The sequence below is a fragment of the Salvia hispanica genome, chromosome 6 (genome assembly GCF_023119035.1).
Source record: "Salvia hispanica cultivar TCC Black 2014 chromosome 6, UniMelb_Shisp_WGS_1.0, whole genome shotgun sequence".
Lineage (NCBI taxonomy): Eukaryota > Viridiplantae > Streptophyta > Magnoliopsida > Lamiales > Lamiaceae > Salvia > Salvia hispanica.
Genome location: NC_062970.1, coordinates 12,924,367 through 12,948,600, shown reverse-complemented (window position 1 = coordinate 12,948,600; position 24,234 = coordinate 12,924,367). Strand labels below are relative to the sequence as shown.

Sequence of the window (24,234 nt, the reverse complement as noted above, 5' to 3'; positions counted from 1 at the left end):
GAGAAACTGAAAGATGGAAACTAACGTCGATTTCTGAGTGCTTTGTTTCAAGAAAACGACATAGGTGTGAAGGAGGCAGTTTGATATCAGATGCTCTGCTCCACCTATCAAGAACCGGTTGTTGGGAAAGGCAAATAGTAAGTTTATTCATAATCATATTCACTCCAGAATTTCTCCATCCCCTCAAAAGCTCTTGTATAAAGTCACTGAAAACCGCTTCCTTGGACTTGCTCCCTGTCTGCGTTTAGAATCATATTTTGGTGAAAGACTATTGGGAATGGTTGTTGACTTGTATAGCATGAAAAAAGTCTGTGTTGGTTTACCTGCATATAAAGGTAAAGTGGTGTAACTGCAGAGATGTAGTCACATCACACTGTGAATTGAAGACCAAGTTTGTTAGAGTTTAGTTTATCACTGGATAGTGAAATGGCCAGATAGTGAACCTTGGAATGATGTAATCAAACCCCCCCATGATGCAAGGATTGAATCCATATGTGGTCTGCACAGGTAAGCAAAGGGGTTCTAAATTTATGAATCCTAAAAAGATCAGTCTTTAGATACTGGAGTAGTATTAAAATATTTATTTTATCAACAATATATTTCCAGATTGAAAATGCCAAAGCAGCTCATGGAAAAATTGAATAAGAAATCATTGATACAGATTCTTCAATCCCTAAAATGAACCAAATCATAGAAATTCACACCAACTATATACAAATAGAACTAAAAATATCAATCGATGGGAGAAGTTCTTGGTCACTATGAATTTTCAAGCTAGGGCCCAAGTTATCCTTTCAGTTCTTCCCCAATTTCAGTTCACTCTACTCCATTATTGAAATTCTTCCGTACCAATGTCCAATCAATCTATTGAGTATCGTACATAATTCAAGAAAAATGGAACTTGGGTGCTTATGATAATCTCAACTAAGAGTGAATTTGGGAATTATTAAAACACATGTTTTTTAGTGTCAGATTGATTATCAAACTGTAGGTTCTTTGTAAAATCAGTTGTTTATTTCTAACTTCACATATTATGAGTAATTTATTTGGAGTTGTGATAATGTATAAATATTCAAAACAATGGAATGTTTCTATTACTTGCTTAAGCCCAAAGATTCCACAATGACGGCGAGGGTTAAGTTAAATATACATTAATCTATTAATTTTATTTTTAAATAAGTTGAGCTAATAAACTGTAACATTTCAATTAAAAAGGATTTTGAAGACGAATCCAAAGGTCGCAACGGAGAAGCCAATGGAGGCGAGGCCTAAAGTGGCGGTGGTGGTATTTTTGCTTAGAGACAAAAAGGTGCTTTTAGGGCGGCGCCGCGACACCTTCGCTCTTCCCGGCGGCCACCTCGAGTTCGGTTAGTTTCTTAATCATAGTATCGAAAATCCTAAATTTTGAAAAATGAATTAATTGATTTATAGGGGAGAGCTTCGAGGAATGTGCGGCGAGAGAGGTGAAGGAGGAGACGGGGCTACACATACAAAATATCGAATTCCTGACTGCGACCAGCAACGTCGCGATAATGATGCGTGCGGTTCTGGCCGATCCGGATCAGATCCCGCAGAATCTGGAGCCGGAGAAGTGCGAGGGCTGGGATTGGTACGATTGGAACGATCTGCCGCGGCCGCTGGAAGCCATGGCTAGCGCCGGATTTGATCCCTTTTCCCGCCTTTTTTAGCTCATTGGAATTGGAATTCAATATTTTCTTTACTGTGCTCAATCAAGGTCCATTTGCCGGACTCCAATTTCCAATTTATTAGTAGTACCAATCTTTTGCTGCGTTATTCTTGCTAACAAGGCTGATCACTGGAAAGGAAAGATTTGAGAAGTGGAGTAATTAAGCTAAATAAATTGTGACAAAAATTTAGATGGACAAACAATGCTAAATTGGTATTCAAGTACAGAATCATTGATGCATTTGGTGCGATGTTTTTGACACCCATTCCATGAGGATAATATAGGTAATTAAGACTTAATTCAGGATAGGCACGTCATTTCATGTTAATAGGCGATGCGTCTATAAGAGCATCTCTAACCATTTATACTAAACTCGAACCTATTTTAGTGTAAATGTCATATCAAATACTATGATTTTACTTTAATCATTACCTTGAACTCAAACATAAAGAATATTCTCTATATTATGTTCATTTTACTCATAAGCGGGGACAGAGTCAGAAAATTATAGTCGAGGGGACAAAATTATGAACATACAAATGTTTGTCCTAGGAAAGCTCTATTTTTTGTTTGTCGGCGGCTCTAAAACCTTTTTTTTAGCTTGTTTTATTCTCTAAGGAAAGGCAAAAAAATTTCAATCTAAAATAGCGAACGTCCGCGTGTCGCCACAATGGCGGACGTCCGCCCGCCCTTCCCGCGACGGCCGCGCCCTTCCCGTGTCCTCACGGGACGTCCGCGTCCTCCTCTCCGAGCCACAGTGGCGCCCTTCCCCGACGGACTTCCCGGAAGCCTCTCCGAAGGGCAACGGGAAGTCCGCCATTAGAGATGTTCTAAGACAGTAAGACTTATTGGAGGATAGGCACGTCATTCAATGTCAATAGCATTTTCCTCCCAATTATGCATCTAGGAGAGCATCTCTAACCATTTACCCATTTTAGTGTGAATGTCACATCAAATATGATTTTACCGTAATCATTACGCTAAACTCAAAAAACAAAGAATATTCTCTATATCATGCTATTTTACTCGTAGAATTTAAAAAAGTTTTTGATTTAAGTTTAATGTAAACCTAAAGATCAATATTTTTCACTCAAAAATCTAAAAATGGGACTTGTTTCGGAATACTATTAGAATTTGGAGCTTATATCTATTTCATTTCAGGATTTAGTATACATTGAAAATGGTCTAATACCCAGAAAGTCCAATTTACTTCCAGTATCCATTGATGTTTACATTTCCACAGCCTCCAATCAAACGAGCCCCTTGTTCAGAAGAGGATGTGGACATGTGGTGAATGCATTTTCTTAATTAGATTGGGCCAATATGATCATATGGGCCTTACCATCCTTTTCTTGATCTCTAAATTATATTTTCCCCTTTTTATGTATGAGTTTGAAAAGAATTACTTATAATTTAGAAACATTAGTGAAACGTAGATCTCTTTTATATTTTAATTTAATAATAAATTATAAGTAAAATTAGTGAATAAAGTATTAGATATATTTATCATTTTATAATAGGAATGAGATTTTTATTAGTGGATGGACCGAAATGACAGAAAGAAACTCCTATTACCGAATGCATGTGGTAATTATACCAATCTAAATCATCCCAAAAAAAAATACTCCACAATTCAGATCCATTTTCATAATTCATATTCATTTATTCTGCTACTACAGATTGAACAATACGTCTATTTATTTTTATTCAAAAAAATTGATCGAGTTTCAGCTCTAGCCGTTGGCAGCAGATCATGATTAGTTGGTCCATAAAATTTTGAACCCACAAAACACAACTGACTAAAATCAACGTTCATGACAATTAGACAGTAGAAAATGTAGAGAAAGTTGAACATTGTTTGACAATGTTAACACAAAAGGCACTCTCATTTTTAAACGGTAGAGCCAAATCTCACTTACTTCTTTACTTCATATCTATCTCTCGTTTCAATTCAACAACTAAAACCTTAAAAAGTCATTGTGTTAGCTTATTTATTCAATACTTCACCTTACTAGTAGATACGGAGTATGATACATTCATACATATGTTATCTTTGTTGGAGCTTCTTAATTAAGGCCCAGTAATTAGACTACTACTGCAACATTTTGAATCGATTAATGCCACTAGAAACTTGGACCAAAAGATGGCCTTCGCATTCCAAAATGCAGCGGTGGCGGTGGTGGTTAACTGGTGATGGTAGAGATGAATAAGCGTGCAGTTGATAGTGGAACAACATGAAGAAATGCAGTGGTCCAATGCGGATACACTTGGAATTGGATTGTGCCTATCCTGTTTCCAATGAAATCCTCCTCCATTACTTTCCTGTCTATCTGCACTCAGCCCCCACCATCCATTCAAACTACCAAATTCAATTATACTACTTAGTATAATACTAAACAGATCAAAGATTTATAAGTCCTTGTCCATTTTTTGTCATTATTTTTATTAACGTTATGTTAACTACTCCATATTTTCTCTTTCTCAGTTATGTATCAATTTCACATTATTAAAGTGTATGGAGTACATTTTTAGGTGATGAAAGAGTAGTGTAATACTATCTCTCATATTCCCACTATTACTTTTTGATCCCTTTATTTGGGACGTTTTAACCTTGGTCCACTCCACTGTGTGTAGTGTGTTTTGTTGTGTGAATACATTCTAATGTTTTGGTGATTCAGTTTGGTGGGGCTGATCACCTTCTTTTTGTCAGAATTCTCCCTGTCACACTCCCTCACCCACTATCAAATTCAATTCCAACACCCAATATATATAACCGGAAATAATTAGAGCAATCAATCCCAAAACAACTCCTTTATCATTTTCACATTGTTTCTACTCTCTTTCAATTTTCAAAACAAAAAGAATCCCTCTTTTCCCTTTAAGTTATTCCTTTGTTTTCTCACTTTAATCCCTTTCCCCCTCTCTCACTCCAGATGAAGACAATCATGGCCAAAACCCCCCAAGACTCCTCCTTCTCCTTCTCCCGCAGATACTTCCACTGGAAAAACAAAGACGACGACGAAATGCAAGAAATCCTCAACTTCACCCCCAAATCGGAAGACCTCAAGACCTTCCCAATGCAGCAGCAATCCGCCCGGGCCCGGAAAAGGGTATCCGTCCTGGCCATCTCCAAGCTGCTGGGCCGGGCCCGGTCTCCGTTCTCGTCGGGCCGGGTCGTGGGGACCCTCTTCGGGCAGCGGCGCGGCCACGTCCGCTTCGCGTTCCAGGAGGATTTCAAGGCGGCGCCGGCCTTCCTGGTGGAGCTGGCCACGCCGACGAGCGCGCTCGTGAAGGAGATGGCGTCCGGGCTCGTCAGGATCGCGCTGGAGTGCGAGAAGCGGGCCGAGAAGAAGGGCGCGAAGCTTCTGGAAGAGCCCGTCTGGCGCACCTACTGCAACGGGAAGAAGTGCGGCTACGCGATGCGGCGCGAGTGCGGCGCGGAGGAGTGGAAGGTGCTGAATTCCGTGGGCCCCATCTCGATGGGCGCCGGCGTCATCCCCGGCGGCGGCGAGATGATGTATATGAGGGCGAAATTCGAGAGGGTGGTGGGGTCCAAGGATTCGGAGGCTTTCTACATGATGAATCCGGATGGAAATGGAGGGCCGGAGCTGAGCATTTACTTGCTCAGAGTTTGAACATCGAATTGGGGGAAATTGCAGTTTTTTCTTAATTTGTTGTATTAGGGTTTAATTGGAGTGGGTGGTGGAGGAGGTATAATTATTAGGTAAAGATAGTAGCGGTGGGAATGGTATAGTTTGTTAATATGTTGGGGTTTTACTGCTTATTTAAGATTATGATTTGCAGTAATTTGTGATTTTAGTTGAGTAATTTTATCGAACGTCTTGTGTGCTTACCTCTATTTGGATTAAGGAACGACAGAAGACAAAACATGAGTAAGGAAAGAAATAAGAAATGGCAATGATTTGGTTTAAGTAATGGGCAAACATGTTTTTCCAGTTCTAATCTTTAATTATCATACAAAAGCACAAGCACAGAATCAAGTTCATCACTGTTCCACTTTGCAACGACTATCTACTCGAAATTATATTAAATCCTTATGTTCAAATCAATAAAAGTCTAAAATCTTGAAAACTCATTACATACTAAACGGTCAATACAAGTTATACAGCCTATGTAATGATTTGAATGGTAAATTAAACTTTGGGAAATTAAAATGAAATAGCACTGAATCTGATGATTGGATGATCATGATCATAGGAACCACTTATATGGGTTTTGGGAAATTTTTCCTAGTCTAAGAGATGGCAAAATGAATGGACAGCCGTCGTTACTTTAGCTTATAATTATCTCTTTAAAAGAAGAGCAATCAACAGGGAGTTGTAGTGTTTTATTTACTTCAGTACCTTACTTTTGTAAGCTACTACTATTAAATATAATTAGCTAAATGGTCAAACGACTTATGAAATATGTTTAAATTTTTGTTAATATCCCTCGTATGAACATGTATCACCCTAAAGAAGTGAACAAACGTAGTTATAAGTATAACACTTTCATATGTTTAAAAATGATTGTCATATCATTGCATATTTTATTGAAAATGAGGTGAACAAGACAACTGTAAATATTTCATCTTTCGTGATTTTATTTTTCAAATTTCAAAAAAATTGTAGCACATACCAAAATTGGTCTAAACTTAATTGGCAATGTATCCATTAAAATTTTATAGTAATAAGGTAAGAGCATCTCCAAGGGAGAAAAGTAAATTGAGAAAGCATATTTTTCATTTACCTTTTCAAAAAGATAATTATACATTCTTAAAAGTAATGTACTCCAAGGAAAGAAAGTAAATTAAAAAGACAACTATAAATAACTAACATTTTACCCTTCTACCATGAAAAGGTAAAAATACCTTCTCAAAATAAAAGAAGGTATAATACCTCCCTATATACCATTTTCATTGGAACATGAATTTTTTTGAAGAAAAGGTAAATACAGTAGCTAATTCCCTTTACCTTTCCATTTACCCTCTCCATCGGAGATGCTTTAAGTACTTCATTTAATATGCCATTCTCATATTAGTACTTAGCTTAAATTGATTTTGCTTTTTAATATAAATAATAAAGGTCCGCATTTATTTGTCATACAAGAATTATGCCATTAAATTGAAAGTCTATCTGTGACATAGTAGAACATATGTATCAAGAATGCACACTATATGAAAATAAAACCTCTTAATGGTGTAAAAAAGAGAAATGGGAAAGTGAAGAAAATCTTGAAAGGAAAAACAACACTCGATTTTGTTTTCTTAAATTCTTCAATTCCCAATTTTCAAGAAATTAAACAAATCTTTTAAGCACGCGGATCTTGGATTAAAATACAGAAAATCAAAACACGTCCTTTTTTATTCACGGCGGCTGCATATTATTAAACGTTGGATTGTTATAATATGTCTCAAATAAAGTAATTAATTCACTATGGTTTAGTGTTGGCAATTGAAACATAAAATGAATGTAACAATAGGTTTGTGTTAATAAAATGACAACACTCCTTCAGGTAACACCATACCACCAATCCTAGCCAATTATTTATACACATGGACGAATAATCAGCTGCCATGTGGCAATCATAAAAATTAATCAAGGGTAAATTTTTGCGGACTGCAATATTCAATACGCACGACTGCAATTTTTCTCGCCTGCAATATCTAATAAGCTGGACTGCAATCTATAGATTGCAGTCTAGTGTATTGGATATTGCAGTCTAGCGTTTATAATATTGTAGTCTAGCGTGGTGTCACATTGTCATTTTAAGAGTATTGTCATTTTAATGCACACCTATAACAATATCTCACATCGGTATACTAAAAAAACTTAATCACTATATAAGTCTCATGGACCCACCGTTAGATTTCTATCGTTTAGAATTAGAGTTAGAGAGAGATTGACATGTGTTTGACAGTCACAATTCATATGACATAATCTGAAACATGAAACAAATGGTCAATTAGAATTATTGCTTGTTTTGTCTTGTAATAAAATGTAGTGTGTAACTGCGATTGTTGGGTGCAGCAGTGGCAATTATGTCTATTTGGATCCACTATTTTAGTCAAGTCTTAATATATTTTATTTTTATTTCATCACAGCAATTCCAATACTCCTTTTTCTTTAATTTTTTCAAAGTTTTCGAGTCTTTTTATGCACCAAAGTTTGAATTTTTGCTTTACACATCGATCATACCCTACTATTGTACTTCTTTGCCGTCTGCTTTATTCGTGAGTTATTATCTTATCACCATCTCATATATTTATGATTTGGAGCTGTACTATAGTAACATATTTTCCAAATTAATTTCTACTTAAAATAACAATATATTCTTACCATTTTGTGTTTCTCTTATTTAAAAAATATCTAAAAATATTCCACCACGTAAGTTTATTAGTCCCAAGTGTTATTGGAATGAAATACTACTAACTAACAAATAGCAATATTCATTTACTTCACAAGCTTTTCTGTTAAATTATTGGCATGTTTTGAAGCAATATAGTGAAATATGATAATATTTCAATGGCCTTTGTTGATTTGGACCTAATTTTGTTCGTCAATATACGCATTAATGAAAAAAAAAGTGGAGTAGTAATTATTGGAACGTTTGGGCCTTGTCCAATTAATATATTGGAATATTTGGGTCTGGTCCAGTTAATGTATTGGAATGTTTGGGGCTGGTCAAGGTGAAAGAATCGATGTTCTAATAGTAAATAATAAAATAATCTCTGAAAAAATGAATTCATCAACAAGAAACCACGAAATTGAAATTATCATAACTAAATATAAACCACACATCAATTTGACCTATATAATAGCAGCATATATGCAGAAATCTAATGAATGACGCCCGACTTTCTAAACGTACACTCTTAAAACTAAAACTATATATAGATCGAACAAGTTGACTAAAAATAAATAAATACTCCTCCTCTACAATAATTATATACTACTACTCCATACCAAAACCAAGCCTTAATACATTTCCAGTTAGGCCACAAAACCCTATACATTCATTTAATACTAACAGTACAGCAAAATATACATGTATAAATTATAATTGCCAATGTGATATGTTTTTTTTAAAGAAGAAAATATAACCAAAAAAATGTGTAACACATTTTCAATCTTGAGGTAAAGAGTTGTGTCTCTTGGATGGAGCAGAAGGAGGGATAGGTACACCTTTTGGAAGCTTAGCAAAGTACAACCCCTCATTGCGTAGTTTTTCCTTTTCTTGAAAATAATTTAAAGCCATTGAAGAATGATCATCCTCCTTCACAATCAATATCGATCTCCCCGGCCTACTCGCGGTGCAAGAGCTCCACGTGTTAAAAAGAAGGAGAGCAACGAAGACCGCTGATGGATTCATCCGAGTAGATCTTCGTATAGTTCTGAACAACTATGAAGATGGAGGCGACGACGAAGAAGAGAAGAATACTTTAAAATTCTCTCCTTTTGCTTTCTTTTCAAAAGGATTTTTGGGAATGATATAACTTTTCTTGATGGAGAAGAGAGGGGCATACATTTATATTGTTGAGGATTTGTTTTTGCATGGGAGGCAAAAAATAGGTTAGGTGGAAATGTGATGTCAAGAGTTGAGAATTATCAAAAAATTTAAAGTATAGTATTAAACACGCAAAAGAGTGTTTATTTTTCAATTGTCAACGGTTTGTACAATGCAGGGGAATAATTCTATTGGATGCCGGCTTGAGTTTTTCCTACTTTATTTATAGGTTTTTCAATCAAGGATAATATTCCTTGTACGTTAAATATTGCTGAATTGTTTGTCATATGTAGGAATTTGGTTTAGTTATACATCTATTTATTGGATTTTAAAGGTTTGGTTCTTATCATCACGTGACACATGGAGATCTTACCAAAAATGGTCAACTATCGATCCTGTTTTAATATGATTATGAACTATTTATAAAAGATAGAATCACTATACTAAAAAAAGACATAAGCAGGCAAACATATCCAATGAAAATGCAACTATAATACAAAAAAACGGAATAGATCACACTGACAAAATTGTCAAAAAAAATCATGAATTTTAGTCAAAATTATGTTTATTCCATAGTTTTGAAAGTCAGTCTTAAAAATTACTATAAATTTTAAAAAAATTCTCAATTTTCCTTTGACAAAAAGGTTTCTTTCCTATTTGTAATGTGTTGCTTATTTGGTGCGCAGTTCAGCTATTTTCTAAGTGTATTGAGAAAAATGATAGTACTACTAAAATTTATCTAGTGGTATTGTCCTCGTTGAACAATTATACAATTAACTCAAATTAGACCTGTTGGAAAAATTGAAAAAAATATTAAAACTTATGGCACTATATATGGCTGATTTTCAAAGTCGAGAGATGCCATAATTTGATCAAAATACAAAATTCTTCGGCCGTATTCATAAATAGGTAGTAAAAGTTATTGCAAAATAATTGTATAAGCATGAACAAATTAAGGCACAAAGTAACAAATCAATTTATGTTTCATACGTGTATTAAATTAGGTGTATTAAAATGTGCATTAGTATGAATTCTTGAAGGAAAAAGATTGATTAAAATTTTCAACTATGAACAACTTTATAGAAATCTTTTGCTTGAGAAGCTACCTCAAGAAAACGAAGCTACACGTGGTCCACTAATTACAGTTAACAGTTACTTTATTGTTTTAAAATCAACAACGATAGTCATGTGCTATTATTGGTTCAAATCTTAGTATACATTTACATTATATTTTAACTAAGAAACTTAGTTCGGTTTGCAATAATCGTTTTGTTTTGTTGTTATGCGGCAGCTTTATTGACCAAATCATGTTCATACAAATTCCTTTCTTTTTTGGGACTAAAATTTAATAAAGTAGTACTATTAATTTAACATATCAAGACATTCTGCGTGTGAAATAGGGTACCATATATAAAATTGAATTATAGGCAATATATATCAATTAAAGTGGCTATTGATCAATACATTTGATTATAAATGTCACTTCACATTTCACAAATACATTAAAGTTCGAATACCATGTTGTCGCGCATAAGTATAAAAGAAAAATAAATTATTTTTTCTCTTTTAGGTAGTGACCTAATTTATGAAGTGAGAATTTTACTAAATTTTTTTAGTCAAAATACTTTGGGGAATTGACGAATATATAGTTGTTGACTAGGTGTTAGTGCTATTTTCAGTTTTATTTAAAAAATGAGATATTTTGACAGTTTATGCAAAAACAAAATAGGAACGATTGCAAAAATAAATACTACTAGCATAATACGTTGTACGGACATTAACTGGATCATCAATTAATAATTTAGTTCTAGTAAGTTAAAATATAGTACTTATTAATTAAGAATCGGGGTTGTTAGACTGGAATTAATAATGTCAAGTTTGAACTTTGATAGTATATGTAATGATATTTTGAATATTGAAAAATGTGCATCATTCACTCAAATAGCATGAAAAATGATTGAATGTTAGGTAACACGAATTTAACATAATAAACCTACCAAATTTTCATTTTCATGAGCTATTCTCGTTTATAATGATAACCACAGCAGTATTTCTTGAAAATGTAATACGTATCAAAGACTAATAAGACGTTTCTTGATCATTAGCTTAATTTAAATTTAAGGTTGTCATTTTGTATATATATTTCAGTTTACTTCTGTAATTATAATTAAAGATGATGAAATTTCCTTACGCGGCCTTTAGATTAGGTGTCGATTTAAGTAACGGTGTCCTTCCATTGTTTTCAACTAATTATGTCGCAACATTTAGTAAGTAATACTATTCGATAGGAACATCCAACACTAGTTAAAATTATCAAGAGTATATATATGATGTACATTGGACATAGTATAGCCGTACATGGAGCAAATTAGCAAGAAACATATAAATAATAACACTATAATAAAGGTTTAAAAAAAATTTATTGTCTTTATCAATTTGAGTTGATATATCCTTCTCTCCGCAAGATGAGATACGCTTCAACTAGCACTTATGGGTTGGCATATGATTTTCGAAGATGAAACAATTTCCTTCTACTAAGTAGAAGCTAAATACACCGCTTCTAATGCGTACACTAAAATGTTAAAAGCTAAAAAGAGAATAAAGAATTATCATTGTTGGTATGCCTAAACCCTACGAGCTCAAACCAATATATATTTCAGTCATAGAAAATGCAAATTCAGCATGCAGACCCAACCACTTAGTTCTTGGTAGACGTCACTTCACTTATTAATTAACTTGTGATTTTGAAACTTACATAGTCAATACTATCAGGCAAAACCAGTGGGCTAGTGAACGCGATGCCTAGAACTATTACTCATTGGTATATGCCGAATCAATAACATAATAAGCACAATATTGTCTCAACTCTATCAGTTATCACGTTTGTGTCCAGTACGACCATATGGAACCTCCTTCAATTTATAAGTTGACTCAATATATGAAGCGCCATCACTTCTCACTTACATATTTGATTCTTTCATGGATATCCTTTCACACTTTATTTCCCCGAGATTTCAAGAATTATTAAAAGTCAGACTTAGCCTCTTACCTCATGCATTTATAATACTCAATGTTTTCTTAAAAATTGGAGAGGATTAAAATCTTCTAAGGGGCCGTTTGGTAGCTTTGTCATGTTTTGACTAGACATAATACAATTCATGATAGTTATCATAGTTTAGTTAAAAAATATATTTGGGTGTTTGGTAGATTAAGAAAATTATGAGTTATCTTATTCAAGTGTTTGGTGCAACAAGTGACAAATAAGGATTAAAATTATAATTACCAAAATTATCTTCATTAATTTAATTTAATTACTAAATTATCCTTATGTTGCCCTAATATTCCCTATAAAATTAACAGCCGCAGCCTCTCTCTATTTTAGCACTTTAGATATTGTCATTTCGTTTTCATCATCTATGAAATGTTTTGTTTTGCATAATACTTCTACTGCTCCCTATGCACTTCCTTCCCCATCGAAAATTTTGCTGATCTTTGGATAGCAATTTGACTCCATATATTGTCAATTCTGTATTGACACATGCCAATCCAGAATCTTGATTTAATTGGATAATAATCAAAGCATAAGCATTGACTAAGCTTTGATTATTTTGGACAATTTTTTGTATGTGTATATTTTTATCAAGTTTTTCGAAAGCATTGATTAAGGATGTGGTATGATAGACTGAGGAGTATAGGGGGGGAGGATACAAAGTGTGGTGGGGAACTTGGGGATGCAGGGGGAGAGATTTCAGTCTCTGTTGAGCTTGATTCAGAAATGGATTCGCCGGAAGAAATGGAGGGAGGCAGAATGAGAGAATTGTGGAAGAACTTCTTTTCGCAATTTTTGTGAAGTGACGGCGTTTATGTTTTGATTAGGATTTGAAAATTTTTAAGTTATGGGTAAATATGTATTTTGCTAAAATTAACTAGGCTTCCATGATAAGTAATATAGGATTTTGGGTGGTTACAAATATGATTAAAACATAGGATTTTAGTTGGGTTTTGTGCGGGCCGGATAAAAAACACGGGCTACTATGTTTGGTAACATAACTACCAAACACACAAATAAACCCAGATTAATCTCTTATCTTGGCGAAACATAGCTACCAAACGCAGCCTTAATGGCTCCGTTAACAAAAGAGGTACACCATTGATCAAATGCATAAATTGCTAGAAATTGTACTAAGCCCATATCTTAAATTAAATTATAGTGGTAACAATCATAAGATATGGGATCCCATGGCTTAGTTCAATGAGTAAATGAAGCTATATGAATCTTGCTTTAACACTTAGTATATCCACTAACTTCACGTAGCTTTTTCCCTAAATATTACTATCATCAAATCAAAATCAAAACCTTGTTCACCTCTAAATATAATCTTGTTTGAAAGTTGCTCGAATTTTAACTTTAAACTATTGCGATTATGTCTAACTATAAAGATAGTATTATGGACACAAAAAATGAAACAAGACTATTTTAAGGTGTGGGAGTGAGCATGGATTTGGGCATGAAAGACTGGTTTTGCCAGGTATGCTAGGGACCATGGAGGCCAAAACAGAACACTAAAATCAAAGTTGAAAATCAAGAAATGATACATAACCTAGAGCAAGGAATTCTGAAATGAAATAAAACCTCATCCAGAATTCTGACAGCTTGAATCAGTCTGCACTTTGTAATTTGTATCTTGAAATGGTCCACCACTCATCATCAACACAATCTATATACACTACTTTCATGGACCACATTTCTATTACAGCCTAAATTTATGTGACTTGTGTTTGTTTCAGAAATCCACCCCTATCATCAAAACATATCTACAGCCTGTTCCTCCCATTCCTTTCACTTTCACCACATTAATAACCCCATCTCTACCATCAACAAACCTGTTCTTGATTATTCCAATTTTAATTTCCCCTTTTTATTTGTCGTTTTCATTCATCATTTCCAAAGATAAAATGTAATGACTTCAATTAACTTGATTACCTACTTACCATCACATTTACAACCATGAAATTTGGCCTATTTTAAAAATGTTGCAAAGCCAAAACCAAGAAAGCTTCAACTACCAAAACTAATCTACTAACACCTATCACATTGAATCCTAAAGAAGGCATCGACGACGCAGGATCACGGAAGCTGGTCCCGTACTTGATCACTTGAACTCGACACGGTTTGACCCCAAAAGGTGCATTACTGGCTGAGCCGAGCTCCTCGGATTGATAGCAAAGGCCCGGGTTGCCCCATGCCCCGAAGCGCGGCCCCATCCGCCCGTAGAAAGCCTCTGAGAAATTAAGCTTGCCGGTTAGATTGTTGCCGTGGAGATAGATTGAACTAACATTAGGCAAAGTTTCAATCTTTGAAGGTATATCCCCTGTTAGCTTGTTGTCATTCAGACCCAAGAACCTTAGACTTTTCAAATCTGCAAGAGATTCTGGGATGCCACCTGTCATGCTCGTATTGGACAGCTCCAAAGCTGTGATACACCTCAAATTTTGCCATCCAATACTTATTATGTCACCACCAATGGGATTGTTTGAGAGGACTAATTCTTGCAATGAATTCAATCCTCGAATAGTTTCACCCAATCCACCACTTAATCTGTTGTCACTTAGGTCTAATAGGGTGAGATTCTTGAGATTCCGAATCTCTTTCGGAATCTCGCCCTCTAGTTGATTACCACTCAAGTCGAGCTTTAATAGGGCCGTCAGTCCTCCTAGAGTTGCGGGTAAGGTACCCGAGAGCAAATTCCCACTCATATCGAGAATCAAGAGACGGTTAAGCCCTCCAATGCTGCCCGGGACCCTGCCTGTGAACGAATTCCCCGCAAGATTCAAACGCCTCAACTCCACCAAATTGCCAATGCTCTCGGGCAGCTGCCCCATTAAGCCATTTTCAGTGATCACTAAAGACTGAAGATTCCTTAGACCCCCGAAAATCTCGGGAACTGGTCCGGTTAGGCCGGAATTCAACCGGAACTCGAGCGACTCCAAACTTCCGGCAAAAGCGTCCCAATTCCCGGCCGAGATCGAGACAGGGCGGCGGCGTGGCGTGACAAAGCAATTGAAGAAGGATAATGATTTTAAATGGCTTAGTGCAAACAAATTGGGGCTGAATTCCACATCTTGACCACAGGTTAAAGAGTTGTCATGAACAGGTCCAATGCTCAAATCGGTCACGTACCAAAATCCATCATACAAATCACAAGAAACTCCCTGCATTAAGAGTTGCACAAAGATGAAATTTTTCATTCGTGCGGATTATGAACATATTGACAATTTGGAGCAAGTTTTGTTTTTTATAACTGACTACAGCAGACAGATTTTGCACAAGCAAAAGATATTTTTTTGTTTCAGGCTCTTACACAATATAATGCATAGTAGTAGAGAATAACACTAGAAATAGAAAGTAGAAGTCTTGAATGAAAGAAAGCTTCTGCGAAAGTTGGCATTGCCCATAAATATGAGAAACGACATAGTTTTAGTTAGTAAAATTTCCACAAAAGTGGCACAGCCCCTGACCAAAATTTGACTACTCTTGCAACTCAAAAAAGATGGGCATTCTACTTCATGTACAACCTTGAAACTGGACAAAAGATTCAAGAAAATGTGTGGAAAGCTTTGGGGAGAGAGAGGGAGACCTGAATAGGGGTCCAACCGCAAGGATCTGGATAGAGATCAGAACCATTCCACCATTTTCCCACAAAATCTTGGATTGTATTATACAGAGCTTCTTGCTCGGCTGTCTTCATCGGAGCACCGATGCTGCTGTCTTCCTGTCCGATGCATGGCGAAGTGAAATGAAGCAACCACACAACAAGAACTGGGAAGCTCAAAGACTCAATCTTTTTCATGATTGTGATGAAAAGGAAGCCAGAAACCAGCAAGCAAGAAATGGGCTTTTCAAGAAATGGTAGATTTTCTCGGGCATCAAGTAATGCCGGGAGTTGCAAAAGGTGGGATTTGGAAGGAATGAAATGTGGAAAGATGGGATTTTTCAAAGTGGGATTGCAACAAGAAAGCAGTGGAGGCTAGAGTTCGATTCTTGCAAGAGTTTATAGGAAGATCTAAGGTAGTAAATGAGGAGTAATGAAAAGGGGGCATAGACTGTAAGAGAGGCAGAGTTAGCAGAAGTCTGAGGAGGCCTGCGGCATCTTTTCAGCTTACTACAGTTGTCAGTTCGAAAAAGAGACAATATACAGAGCAATTGTGGTAACTTCAATAATATACTAAGATCTAAACAGTGGCAAAGAAACAAGAAATTGATCAAAAAAAAGTTGCATCTTCTAGTTTGTACAAAGAGATCTACTTCCAAAAATATCAACCGTTATAATATGGTTAACATAACCCAAAACAAAGTGATTAACCAATGCAACTAGCAAATGGGATGGTAGTTTAATGAATGAATGAATAAACAGTTGGGGGATTTATTGTTGGATATAGGCATCTAGGCTTCTGATTAAAAGGGTTTCTAGGGAGATGGGGTTGGAAATCAAAAGTGAAATATGGGCATTTAAATACATGCAAGGCAAAGGTAGTTTTTGTCTCGAGGGAATTAGTAGTTCTCACCTTTGGGCTGTTGGGTTCAAAACAGATTTTACTGTAATCAAAGAGGACAAAAGGAGTGGGTAAGAATTCAGAGTCTTTGAAATTTGGACACAACTCTTTTTATCTCTTGTAATTAATAGTGGGCTTCAATTAATATGTTGCATTTCATTACAGAGCCTTCAAAGTAATGTCAATTCTAAACCCCAACTACACAAAAAGGCAGAGCTAAATTATTGCTTTTTGAAACTGTTCATGCACAATTATGTGGTTAGAACAATAGTAACAACAGCAGAACCAAAATATAATTGCATATTGTATGCAAGATGTATGCATTCACACACAGCACACACGAATGTGTGTTGTACTATGTTTTTTTTGTGAGGGGACCAATGATATAAATGCAGTTTAATGGGTAGTTAATGAGGCTTTGGTGTTGGGGAAAAGGGCAAAAGAAAAGGCTATTGAAAGGGAGAGCTAGCCCACTCTATAATCTCTCCTTTCCAGACCTTACATTGTGATAGGTCATTTTCTCAACTTCATGCTTTTTTTCTCTAAGTTTATTTTATAAATGGATAAAAAGATTAATGCTCCCAAATTTGGCATTTGATTTTATTTCTTCTTTGATGATTAGTCACTTAATAGGGGAAAGTGATTGCCTATTGCTTTTCTGGATTTGTAATTGTTATGGGATTGATGAAAATAATTGGGTCTTTTTCCTGCTTCTTTTTTCAGGCCATTTTTTGCCATGTGCATGAAGAAGGTCCCCCTACTTGTTACTACTAATAATTAGCTTCAATTACAATGAATAGGGTGTGACTTCGCCGCTACAAAAATATGGTTCAAGAATTATGGAGCAGATGCATAATTGCAACCTTAACATTGGTAGATTGAATAATTTCAAGACAACTTGGAAATTATTTGTCAAACAAACGGCTTTAGGACATTAATGAAGGTTTCCTACTCTGTATTGATTAGGAGGGTACGTCGAAGGTTATAACGCGACTTCCCAGCATCTTGTACCACTGGAGCAGCCGTTTGCTGTCTCTTCCTGCGGCCACCCACACTCACACTTGCTGACTGACCATCACTTTCATCTCCATCACTCATTTTAGAGGATGTTGCACGAGTTCGCTTTCTCCAAACAGAACTGGCTCCTTTACCAGCAAGGCTAGAATCTCCTCGACTTTCCTCGTTGATGGAAGTAGGGGTGTCATTATTTGTCTCACCATCTTTTGATGTCCTTCTCAAGAAAGCTTCTGCATCTTCAACTACTGCTTTAACAGAACGTGTTCTATGGATTACATTCCCTGGTTTTCGAGCAGATTTTCGTCGACGATTCGGCATCTCTGAATGCTTGGAGTCTTCTGAAACTTCTGGTGCTGCACGACATATTTCAGGAGCATCGGATTCAGTTGCAGCACCAACTGGCATGCTGGGTTCACCAACATTTTGAGCAGCACTGACCAGTGTATCAGACAATGCTTGGTCCAAGTTTTTAGAAGGCATGTTTTCAACTTTCTTGGTCGGAGACAACTTGAAGACTCTCGGAGTGCACTTCTTAAGAAGCCAGGAAATACGCCCACCAGAATCTGGAGATTTTTCATCATTCTCGCCAGGAGTTTTATTAGCCTTCATTTCATATGAAGCAACTTTTTCCAGAACTTGTTCTCCCATTGCCTGAAGAGGAGAAGCCTCATTTGCATCCAGTTCTGTTATAAGAATGTCAGCTAGCATGTAGTCCTTTGCCATGCCCCCACAGTTTTGACAACTCTTTATCCTTTCAAGAAAAGAAACGAAACGGCTTCTCTCATTGATAAATTGTTGCCTCTGTGACTTAAGTTTTTTACTTAAAACACCAAGGTCATTAATGTCATTTTGCATTTCCAGCTGCTGCTCTTCCAACTGCTTCTTATTCAGGGCAATGTTTTCTCTGTCCTTCTCCAATCTGCTTCTCTCTGACCTCATATTTTCCATTTCTTTATCAGCAACGTTCTTCAAATGACTGATATTGCAACGCTCTTTCTCAATCTTATCCTCAAATGCTCTCTCTCTATCCTGAAGAGATTTCTCAAACTCCTCTTGCTTATCTCGCATTTCTGCCTCAAGATCCCTCTTACGAGTCTCAAAATCATGAAGTAACTTATCGTGCTCATGCCGAGCTTTTTCTGATAACATTGACAGCTCATGCTTCTTTGTGGCAGCAAATGATTCTTTCTCAAGTCTAAGAGTTTCCATCTCCCTCTTGATGTAGTTTTCCGTTGCAATTTTATCTTCTTCCAATTTCTTTTCCAATGAGTGTTTGAATTTATCAAAAGATTTTTTGTCTTCATCAAGTTGTTGCAACTCTCTAGTAACTTCGGCTCTTTTTTCATCAAGTACCTCCCACTCTTCCTCAAATCTCTTCCTGTCTAGCTTTAAATCATCCCGTTCCTTACAAAGCAAATCCTTCTGACGATTGTACCTCTGTATCTCCTGTTTCAGTTCCTGTATCAAATGGTTATGCTTCTCCCTCTCTTCCTCAGTAATTCTAAGCTTCTCTGTTTCATCACGAATCTGTAATTCTGTCTGACTAATCTCAGCTTTCATCTTCTCAAGCTCATCTTTGAGACTCTGTAAAGTTTCTTTCTCAGAAACTATTTCTTGTCTAATTGAGTTTAGATTCTTCTCCTCCAATTTGAGGGTCTTATCTTTTTCCTTCAGCCCCTTTAACATTGCATCACAATCCTTCTCTTTCTCCTTAACTCTTTCTGACTTCTTCTCCAGAGCCTGCTCCTGCTTTTTCAATTTTTCCGTCATATGGCTAATTTCGTTTGACTTCTTAACCAATTCATCTGTTTTGACTCTTAGCTCATCCTCAAGCAACTTTCTTTTATCTTCCAGTTCTACTTCAAGGTCATGCTTTTTTATCTCAAATGCAGCTCTGTGCTCATCAACAAGGTTCTGAATCTCCACCTGCAATATGGATCAACATTTAACAACTCTTAATAAAATGGAAAGGAACTAAATTTAGTCAAAGAAACATCTGAAATACAAGGAAATGAAACAGCATGAATAGGGGGATTAAGCTATAATAGAGTAATCTCTCTTTTTCAATCCCACTATATTTGTTACACGTTAGCCAGCTTGATTGCAGGAACAACAATAAATATTATATAGAAGGAATGCATATTATAGCTGTTACATTCCCTAAGTTTGAGTTACAGATATGAATTCAATTTAAAGTCTAATATTATGGCACTGAGATTAAGCAAAATCAATAATGTGAGCCACAAACGAATTTTCCAAAATCTAGAACGTATTTTCCAACACTGAGAAGTCACTAGGCAAAACAGATCTCGTCCTTGAGGAAAGGAAATGCAGAACAAGGGTTATTATTGGATACCATTACTAATAACTGTAAATTATTTGGTTTATTAAAGCAGGTTAAACAAATAAAACCCAGCAAAATATATAAATATGCACGGAAACTGAGGTTTATATAAATATATAAAACACAGCAAAATATATAAATATGCACGGCAACTCACTCTCTCTCGCTCACTCAGCTTCTCAGTCAATGCACTTAAATCTTTTTCCTTCATCTCTAAATTAGATCTAAAAGCTTCAGCTTTCTGCAGGGAAGTCAAACCAAAGTTAGACATAAGAAGTTATTAAGTAAAGTTTAAAAACTAGATATAATCAATCAGAAGCTTACTTCCTCTTTTTGGATCAGCTTGGAAAGTTTTTTGTTGATCTCGTCTTCTTTGTTCTTTAGGTTTAAATTTAGCAACTCGGCCTTCTTCTGTTCTTCGACAAATTCACCTTCTCTCTGCTTCAACATCCTATTAAGTTCAACTAACTTCTCCTCTCTCTCATTAATATGTCTCCTATTCTGACAAAGTCTCTCTTCAGCTTCTTGCAGCTTCCTCTCCCATTCCCGCATATCTTCTTTATGCTTCAATAAAGTTGCTTCGTGGGCATCCCGCCTAGAACAGAAGACAAAGATATTTATAAACAAAAACATGAGCCACAATCAAATAAGAAAAGCAAGTGAGTCATCGCATTAATCATACTCGGATATGAAGGACATGCGCTCCCTTTTAAGAACACTTTCGCGCGTATCAACCTCCTGCAATTTCCTCTCCATCTCTAGACTCTTCCGGCTGGCCTCAGCAAGCTTTGCATCAGCAGCAAGCAACCTTTGTTGCACCTCCAAAGACCTATCTTGAATTCCAGCCACCAAATGATTGGCATCAGCCAGCTTCGTATCAGACGTTATCTTGATTTTATCATGCTCGGCATGTATCTCACGCAGAGATCTCTCAAGCTGCCAAAAGCAACGTTTAGTATTTCATGAGGACAAAAACCATACATATTGAATTTACAATGAAAAAAAAATGAATCACCTCTGCCACACATTGTCGCTCAACCTCCAATGCTTTTCTCAAATTTGTTTCTCGTTCCTCAACTTGAGTAACTGCAATCAAGTGAGCTGCTTTTTCCCGCTTTAGAAGCTCCTGCACTTCTAGAAGAGATTGATGAACTTCTTCGTGCTTTGAAGTCCACTCTTTATTCTCAATCAGTAGTAACCCCATATTGTACTGATAATCGTGAAGCTGCCAGACAGAAGATTAAATAAGCTTAAAATTAGTTCCACTATCTAATGCATCTTAACAAGATCAACATACACCAAATCTAATCACAAAACAAAATCCATTCTTTCATCTTTAACAAGAGCTCATTCACCTCACCGACGTCTCGTCTCGATATATTTATCACTCTTAGCATGGTACAATATTAACAAGGGCTTAATTCCTGTTAGATAGTTTCATATTGCACCAGGACAGTATATAGCAACTACTTTACTCCTCAATGAGATGGCAAATTTCCAGCAGGCATCATACTTATGCATATGAAAATCTAACTACACAATTAGCCATTATCACAAATTAAATCGAAACCAAGTAGCAACCTAATGAACATTTGGAATAAAATTAAACGAATAAACAAGAGTAGTCTCATATAAAGTACAAATTAAGCTTTTCTAACCTCTCTTTCAAGGTTCTGCGCTTTCTCCATTAATGCATCCCGATCACGCCTCTCCATCGCGGCCTCGTCCAGCAGCCCCACCTCTCGAAAGCGTCTCCAGTCGTCCATATTCTCCATCTCAACTCTATCCTCATTGTCAATTAACAAGCCCCTCGGGGGCGGGGGCGGGGGCGGAGCAGGGTCGTCAATAAACGACACCAATTTGCCCTTGACGGTTGTAGGGTTTGGCTTATGCGCTTCACTCCTGGGCGTTCTCGACGGCCCCTGCCACTGCCGCTTCGGAGTGAACATTGCGGCTTTCAATTCAGATGAAGGCTCAAAATCTTAGTTCCGATTCTTGAAGAAATTGGACGAAACCCTAATTCAGATGTTTCGAACAATGGCTCGGAAAATTGATAGGGCCGGAAAGTAGACGTTAGAGGGTGCTGATAGTTGAGTGGGACGCGGATAAGCTATCAATGGACGGAATATTCGGGCTCCGGCGACGGAATATTCAAAAATTTATGCGCCTGCGAAACAAAATGGTAGAGAAGGGAAAGGCGAAGCTGTCTCAGTTTTTCTGTTGAAGTGTGGGAATATATTCGAATTGTTTGGCGGTGCTACTATTACATATATACCCTTAGCAGTTGGCGGATGACCTTATTCCAATCGGGAATTTAGAAGGGCAACTTTGGTAATTCAAAAGAAAAGTTAAATATGGAAAATTTCTTAATTCTCATTACAAATTTCAAAGGTGTATATTTTAATTAAAAAGGGTAACTTTGGTATTTCATAAGAGTAGTTAAATATGGAAATTACATATTCTCGCATTCACAACAGGGGGCGTCGTCCGCACGGCATTACAACATTTACAACAGGGGTGTCATCCCGCTGCAAGGCGACGCCCCCAGTGGTGCCTATTGCGCACAAAGCGCCATTGGACGACGCTTGTCAGTCGCCGCAAGGAAAGGCATGGTCGGTTGTCGAGTGGGCTGAGTGCGATATTAATTTTTTTAATTTCACATCTATATATACAAATTCATTACAATTCATTTTATTCACGCCTCTCATTCTCTTGAGTATAAATGATATTTCATAATATTTTGGGTAGATGTACCCCCTTGTTCATAGGTGGCGCCACATCATTAACAACGTGGTGTAGTGAGATTAAATAAGTCGTTACTAAAAGTTATCGACAAATGTGATTGTGCGACAGTGCGATTGAAGCGATTATCATTTTCTAGTGATACCAATGTTCCGCAATAACATATACATTATCAAAAAAATAGTTTTGGTGTATTTTAATATTTTTGTTTTGTCATGATATACTCTCCGTTCGTGAATAGAAGTCCCGTTTTTCATTTTACTCTGTCCACGAATAAGAGTCTCGGTTCACTTTTACCATAAATGGTAATAGGATCTCACATTCCGCTAACTCATTTCACTCGCATTTCATTTAAAACTAATATATATATATATATGGGTGCACTATGGTGCCACCATAGATAGGATAACACCATACCACCAATATAGTCCGTTAGATCTCATTTATGGACGTCTAGGATTAAGTTTCGTGAAAAAACACGGATTTGCAATCTACTGTATTAGATATTGCAGTCGTGGTAAACTGCAACATTGTTGTGGTAAGACTGCAATATTTAATGAACAACACTGAAATCTGGTAACGTAAAATTAGAAATTTCCTATTTTACCCCTCCGTGTTTTTACACGTGGCAACATGACAAGCACACGATTTTCAGATCCAATGACCTAAAATGGTGATATGGTGTTACAATAAAGAGTGTTGTCATCTTAATACATCCCTATATATATATATATATGGGTGCACTAGGGTGCCACCATAGATAGGATAACACCATACCACCAATATAGTCCGTTAGATCTCGTTTATGGACGCCTAGGATTAAGTTTCGTGAAAAAACACGGGTTTGCGAGTGTACGGTATTAGATATTGCAGTCTCTCATGTACTAGATATTGCGATCGTGGTAAACTGCAATATTGTTTGTGGTAAGACTACAATATTTAATGAACAGCACTGCAATCTGGTAACATAAAATTAGAAATTTCCTATTTTACCCCTCCGCATTTTTACACGTGGCAGCATGACAAGCACACGATTTTCAGATCCACCTAAAATGGTGGTATGATGTTACAATAAAGAGGGTTGTCATCTTAATACATTAGGGTCATGTTAGGTTGAGATTTTTTTGCCATAATTGAGAATTGAGATGCAATCTCAGCCACTCATCTAAAATATTTATGAAATGTCAATAACATATAGTTTATGTCAACAAGGGGGTATTATTGTCATTTCAGTTCTAAAATATTTAAATTATATTCAAAACCACTCTAAAACTCTCGAACGTTTCTCTCCCAAGTTTCTCTCCCAAACAATTATGCAACACTTCAAAAATCACTTATACAATTCTGCAAATCTTCAATCAATTAAACATTGTTATTCATCTCC

The 24,234-nt window shown here is 36.4% G+C and overlaps 4 protein-coding genes across 4 annotated transcripts; 2 read left to right on the top strand and 2 right to left on the bottom strand.

The window, feature by feature from the left end:
* Positions 1-50: 50 nt before the first annotated feature.
* Positions 51-1,794, top strand: LOC125197147 (nudix hydrolase 1-like). Its single transcript, XM_048095857.1, has 3 exons — positions 51-137; positions 1,216-1,367; positions 1,432-1,794. The coding sequence occupies exons 2-3, from the start codon at positions 1,256-1,258 to the stop codon at positions 1,686-1,688; spliced, it is 369 nt and encodes a 122-aa protein (XP_047951814.1). The 5' UTR covers positions 51-137; positions 1,216-1,255; the 3' UTR covers positions 1,689-1,794.
* A 2,602-nt stretch (positions 1,795-4,396) lies between these two features.
* Positions 4,397-5,525, top strand: LOC125192861 (protein MIZU-KUSSEI 1-like). Its single transcript, XM_048090531.1, has one exon. It carries the CDS (start codon positions 4,621-4,623, stop codon positions 5,320-5,322), a length of 702 nt encoding a protein of 233 aa, XP_047946488.1. The 5' UTR covers positions 4,397-4,620; the 3' UTR covers positions 5,323-5,525.
* An 8,610-nt stretch (positions 5,526-14,135) lies between these two features.
* LOC125193241 (piriformospora indica-insensitive protein 2-like) lies at positions 14,136-16,667 on the bottom strand. Its single transcript, XM_048091004.1, has 2 exons — positions 15,832-16,667; positions 14,136-15,406 (listed from the first exon to the last, which is right to left on the bottom strand). Exons 1-2 carry the CDS (start codon positions 16,042-16,044, stop codon positions 14,219-14,221), a joined length of 1,401 nt encoding a protein of 466 aa, XP_047946961.1. The 5' UTR covers positions 16,045-16,667; the 3' UTR covers positions 14,136-14,218.
* Positions 16,668-17,695: 1,028 nt separating this feature from the next.
* Positions 17,696-22,305, bottom strand: LOC125194722 (nuclear matrix constituent protein 1-like). Its single transcript, XM_048092956.1, has 6 exons — positions 21,767-22,305; positions 21,124-21,333; positions 20,791-21,044; positions 20,433-20,703; positions 20,266-20,349; positions 17,696-19,690 (listed from the first exon to the last, which is right to left on the bottom strand). Exons 1-6 carry the CDS (start codon positions 22,055-22,057, stop codon positions 17,696-17,698), a joined length of 3,105 nt encoding a protein of 1,034 aa, XP_047948913.1. The 5' UTR covers positions 22,058-22,305.
* Between the last annotated feature and the right edge of the window lie 1,929 nt (positions 22,306-24,234).

Coding starts and splice junctions, on each gene's coding strand:
- LOC125197147 (XM_048095857.1), top strand. CDS start 1,256: ATGGAGGCGAGGCCTAAAGTGGCGGTGGTGGTATTTTTGCTTAGAGAC. Junction 1,368..1,431: donor CGGCGGCCACCTCGAGTTCG/GTTAGTTTCTTA, acceptor ATTGATTTATAG/GGGAGAGCTTCGAGGAATGT.
- LOC125192861 (XM_048090531.1), top strand. CDS start 4,621: ATGAAGACAATCATGGCCAAAACCCCCCAAGACTCCTCCTTCTCCTTC.
- LOC125193241 (XM_048091004.1), bottom strand. CDS start 16,044: ATGAAAAAGATTGAGTCTTTGAGCTTCCCAGTTCTTGTTGTGTGGTTG. Junction 15,407..15,831: donor GCGGTTGGACCCCTATTCAG/GTCTCCCTCTCT, acceptor CTCTTAATGCAG/GGAGTTTCTTGTGATTTGTA.
- LOC125194722 (XM_048092956.1), bottom strand. CDS start 22,057: ATGTTCACTCCGAAGCGGCAGTGGCAGGGGCCGTCGAGAACGCCCAGG. Junction 21,334..21,766: donor CGCAGAACCTTGAAAGAGAG/GTTAGAAAAGCT, acceptor TCTGTCTGGCAG/CTTCACGATTATCAGTACAA. Junction 21,045..21,123: donor AGCGACAATGTGTGGCAGAG/GTGATTCATTTT, acceptor TGCTTTTGGCAG/CTTGAGAGATCTCTGCGTGA.